This window comes from Pan paniscus, chromosome 19, assembly GCF_029289425.2.
Source record: "Pan paniscus chromosome 19, NHGRI_mPanPan1-v2.0_pri, whole genome shotgun sequence".
Classification (NCBI taxonomy): Eukaryota; Metazoa; Chordata; class Mammalia; order Primates; family Hominidae; genus Pan; species Pan paniscus.
The window spans coordinates 98403434-98407823 of NC_073268.2; the positions used below are offsets into that span (position 1 = coordinate 98403434).

The 4390-nt window shown below is 68.0% G+C and overlaps 1 protein-coding gene across 5 annotated transcripts; it reads right to left on the reverse strand.

Moving 5' to 3' along the window:
- Window positions 1–280: 280 nt before the first annotated feature.
- Window positions 281–4169, reverse strand: ARHGDIA (Rho GDP dissociation inhibitor alpha). 5 transcript variants are annotated; one of them, XM_057300231.2, is made up of 7 exons: window positions 3211–3626; window positions 2316–2532; window positions 2117–2200; window positions 1890–1966; window positions 1732–1795; window positions 1548–1634; window positions 281–1143 (listed from the first exon to the last, which is right to left on the reverse strand). In XM_057300231.2, the coding sequence occupies exons 2-7, from the start codon at window positions 2503–2505 to the stop codon at window positions 923–925; spliced, it is 723 nt and encodes a 240-aa protein (XP_057156214.2). In that variant the 5' UTR covers window positions 2506–2532; window positions 3211–3626; the 3' UTR covers window positions 281–922. The 5 variants fall into 5 exon arrangements, with proteins under 5 accessions (XP_057156214.2, XP_034799038.3, XP_003831157.3 ...); XM_034943147.3 differs by lacking the exon at window positions 3211–3626 and adding an exon at window positions 3872–4169 and having other exon boundaries at window positions 281–1634; XM_003831109.5 differs by having other exon boundaries at window positions 281–1634; window positions 3211–3617.
- Between the last annotated feature and the right edge of the window lie 221 nt (window positions 4170–4390).

Below are 4390 nucleotides of genomic sequence, written 5' to 3' on the forward strand. Positions count from 1 at the left end.
ATTCCCTTAGCAAGGACGGGCAACCCCAGCCAAGGCCTTCTGCACTGTTCTAGGGTGTTGCTGCCTAGGGCTACTGTAGCTGGGAGTCACATTCCTTTCTCCCCAGATGTTGCAAGGGGCCCAGCAGCCACAGCACTTCAAGGGGGCCCTGCCCTTCCCCTGCCACCACCCCACCAGGGTCCCCATCTTCCCTTTTGTCTCCTAAAGCCCGTGAGGCAGTAGAGGAGCCAGGCCCTCCCCTGCCACACCCTGGAGAAGTCAAGCAGCAGACACCCCCAGCTCCTTCAGGGGCATTTATTTCCCGGTCAGAAAAGCAGGGACAGGCGCCTCTGCCTGAGCCTGGCAGACACAACACGAAGACCGGGGATGGGGCGGGGGAGGCACAGGAGACGGCTCTCAGCAATGTGTGCACTTGGTCCCTTGTTTGTTCCTGGCTGGGTCAGGGAAGGCCTGCCGGGGGTGGTGGCACTGAGAGCCTGGGGGAACAGGCGGCAGGCCAGTGGCCCAGGGACGGCATGGACGGAGGCAATAAATACTGATGGCCAGGCGGGGCTCCTGGCTGGGCCCAGGTGGGGTGGGTGAGGCTGTCCATCGAGGGCTCTTGGGGGGGGTGTGGGCTCTGGGCACTGCCCGCTGAGACAGAAAAGGCAGAGGCAGGACAATACCCAGCCTCCTGGATGGTACTGAGGTGACTTGAGTTTTGGCAATTTGGCTTTCCCCAAGCCGCCGGAGCCATCTCCACAGCCCTGTCCAGGGAAGGGGGCAGGCTGCCCAGGCACTGGTGGGCTGGGGAGCAGCAGCAGCACACCCCACGTGTCCCTGGGTCACTGGGTTCGCCACCGGGGAAGGGACGGGGAGGCCACATGCTCATGCAGACACAGGGAGTTAGAGGCTAGTGAGGCCCCACGGTACACTCCACATGTTAAGGCATCATGGTTAGACAGGACTGACAGCGACAAGGGGGCTGGCCAGGGAGCAGCGTGGCTGGAGGACGGCCCGGCCCCCACGAGGCCGTGCATCCCACACCCCAGCTCCACCCCGGAACAGCAGACGCACACGTCCAGGGGGCAACCACGGGGCCTGGAGAATGGCTGCTCCGCTCCCTCCTGAAGCCAGGCCTCGGGTGTGACGGGGAGATAGAACCTGGGGGGCACAGAAAGGGCAGCAGAGGCCTGGCTGCGGCCTCTCTCCCCCACAGCACAGGCAGAAGCAGCAACGAGACAGGAGACCGAGGAGGCTGGGCCTGTGGGTGGGGGAGGGCTGAGGAGGGGGGTCGGAGGCACTCGGTTGAGCCAGGCCAGGGAGGCGGACCAGGGTGGGAGGGGCACGGAGGGCCTGTCAGCACTTTGGTATGGGGAGGGGAGGGGCTGGGGGGGACACATCCGCCTGTCCGTCGTCCGTCCGTCAGTCTGCCCTGCCCGCCTCTGGCTGGGCTCAGTCCTTCCAGTCCTTCTTGATGGTGAGATTCCACTCCCAGGACAGGTGGTCGGTCTTGTCGTCGTCTGTGAAGCGGGACTTGATGCTGTAGCTGCCCCGGGCCAGCATACCCTTGGGTGCCTCCTCCACGGGGGTCAGGAACTCGTACTCCTCGGCCCGGGGCCCATAGCTGCCTACCATGTAGTCAGTCTTGTCAACTGCGGCACAAGGAAGAGGGCGGTCAGCGGCCCTGCTTCCCCGCCTGGCAGCACGCACCCAAGCGGCCCCCTCTGCCCTGCCCGGGGCCCCACTCACTCTTGACGCCTTTCCTGTACGTATGCTGGATGTACTTCATGCCGGACACTATCTCTCTGTTAACCTGCAGGACCCGAAGCGAAGATCAGGGACGGTCGGCCCGGAACCCCAGCCCTAGCCCCGCCTCCATTCCCTGGCCACAGCAGCCTGTAGCTTACCCGGAAAGAGATTTTTATCCGGTACTCCACACCCTCTTTCAGCACAAACGACTGCTTCTTGAAGCTCTCCAGGTCGCCTGTTGGGGGGACCTCCCCCTCAATGACTGCCCAGCAGCCCTGGGGCCCCCAGCCCTGCGCGAAGCCCCCGCCCTGCACGGCCCCCTGGCTGCACTTCCCGAGATCCCCACCAGGGGCCGCCCGAACCCCCGCGGCCGCAGGGCACTCACCCGTCAGGTCCAGCTCCAGGGGGCCCGGGGCCGAGCTGCACACCAGGGTCAGGCCAGTCACGACGACGTTGGGGACGTTGGGGTCTGGGGAGTGACAGCAGGTGAGGGCCCCACCCCCACCAGTGGAAGTAGGGGCTGGGGAGCGGCAAGACAGCTGGAGTGAACGGGCGGCCACCCGGCTCCCGCAGCCCAGACTCACCTGCGGAAACGGCCACGCGGCCCAGCAGGGCCTCCTTGTACTTTCGCAGGCTCTCGTCGTCCTTGTCCAGCTCCTGGATCTCCTGAATGCTCTTCTGGGCCGGGGGCTTGTAGTTGACCGAGTGCTCATCCTCCTCGTTCTCCGCTGCAATCTGGGCCAGCTGCTCGGCTGTGGGCTCCTGCTCAGCCATGCTCAAGCTTAGCCTGGGTCGGGACACCTGTGGGCGGGACGGTGACAGGCCTTGGACCTGGATCCCCAACGGAGGCGCACTTCTGAGCAGGAGTGTGGGCTGCAGCCGGAGCTCCAAAAGGGCTCCAGGGGGGCCACCTTCGCTCCTCTCCGCCCCCGCGATTCCTGCTCAGGGGCATCCTCTGGGGCAGTGTGAGGTGCCCCCACCCCAGGTATAACATCTAAGACAAAATGGGAACTGCAGCCGATCCTGGGGAGAGAGGACACACCTCCCCCTCCACGATGGAGGAGGCAGCAGCCCCCTGTATGTGTGGGGCGGGGCTAGCAGGCCCCAGAATCAACCGGCAGGGCCCACACTAAACCCTCTCTTAGGGTCTTGCCGCTCTTGAGCTGCCCAGGCCCTCGCCCTACGGGGTAACGGGGCTCGGTATCCCTCAGTAGGGTTGCTCCTCTGGCCGTGGTAGTCACATGTAAACGTGTGTGGTCGGCTCAGCGTCATCTTTCAAACAGGATGCCCCTGGAGCTCGGATGTTAGGGGCAGCTAGAATACCGCATGGGGCCACCTGGAGACGGGGATCCTAAGTATCTCCGGTTTCTCCACAATTGTGAGGGTCTGTGACCTACAACTTGGGAGCTACCACAGCCACTCAGTACTCTCGGGTCCTCTTGTAGATCGTGGGCCCGGAGTGCCCGGGGCAGCACTGACCCGGCAGGGGGTCTGTCAGGCTCAGATCCTTCCCGGCAGCGTGGGAGGTGGGTCAGGGAGCAGCACACCCGGGACACCCAGGCCGGGGTCCAGGCCGCCCTGCTTCCTCCAGGCGCTGGGGCCTCCGCGCCGCGCGAGGATAGCCGTAGGCGCCGGGATCCTAGGGCGCGGCCCGCACTTCCGCAGGGCCCGCAATCCGTGCCGGGCGTGGCCCGGGCGCTGGGGGAGGCCGCGCCGCAATCCCCGCGTCGCCCCCGAACGCGATGGCCGCGGCTGCCGGCCCGGCGCCCCCCGCGTCCCCAGGGAGGGGCCCTGAGGTCTGGCCCGGGCCCCACGCGCCTCGGCGGCCATGAAAGAAGCTCCGGGCCGCTCGGGAGGGGCCGGCACTCCCCTGGTCCCCGCCGCCCCTCCGGCCCGGGACCCGCACGTGGGGCCGGGGCCGCCGCCGCCCGGTCCCGCCCCGGCCCCGCCCTAGCCCGCACCGCCCTGGCCCGCTGTCACCGCGCCCCCGCCCGCCGAGACCCTGCCGCGGGCTCAGGGCGGGGCGCGAACAAAGGCGGAAGCCCCCACCTCAGCGCCCCCCGCCCCCGCCGGCGCCGCCGGTCCCCGCCCCGACCCGCCGCCCCCGCCCCGCCGCCTCCGCCCCGCCACGGCCACTCACCGGAGGGTTCGGCCGCGCGGTTCAGGCTCCCTCCCGCACTAAATGACGAACGTCGTCGGCCGCCCCGCCCGCCCTGCCTGTCACTTCCGGGGTCACGAGACTTCCGCTCACTCGGGCGGGGAAGGCCAGGGCGCATGCGCGGCGCGCGGGTGGCCGGGGGCACGCCGTCGCCATCTTGCGGCCAGGCCTCGTGGGCGCGTTCCGCGTGGGTTCTGGCGTCGTCACCTTCCACCCCAAGCCCCGTCAGTGGTCACCTCTGTAAGCCAGGGCACTTCCCTACGCGAGCCCAGGGCGCCTGCACCCGGGAGGCGAGGTCCGGTCCCGCTTCTCGCCGCAGCCCAACCCGCGCCCACTCGAGGCCTGCGGCGGCCGCGTGGGCTGTGGAAGCCCGCGCAGGTGCAGTGCGCTGCCCTCCCCGGCCCAGTCGGTCCGACTGCGACTCTTGCTTCGGGGCCTAGTCACCTAGTCCCGGGACTTCGGGGAGGTAACGGGCACGGGGATTAAGTTCTCGTTAAACAC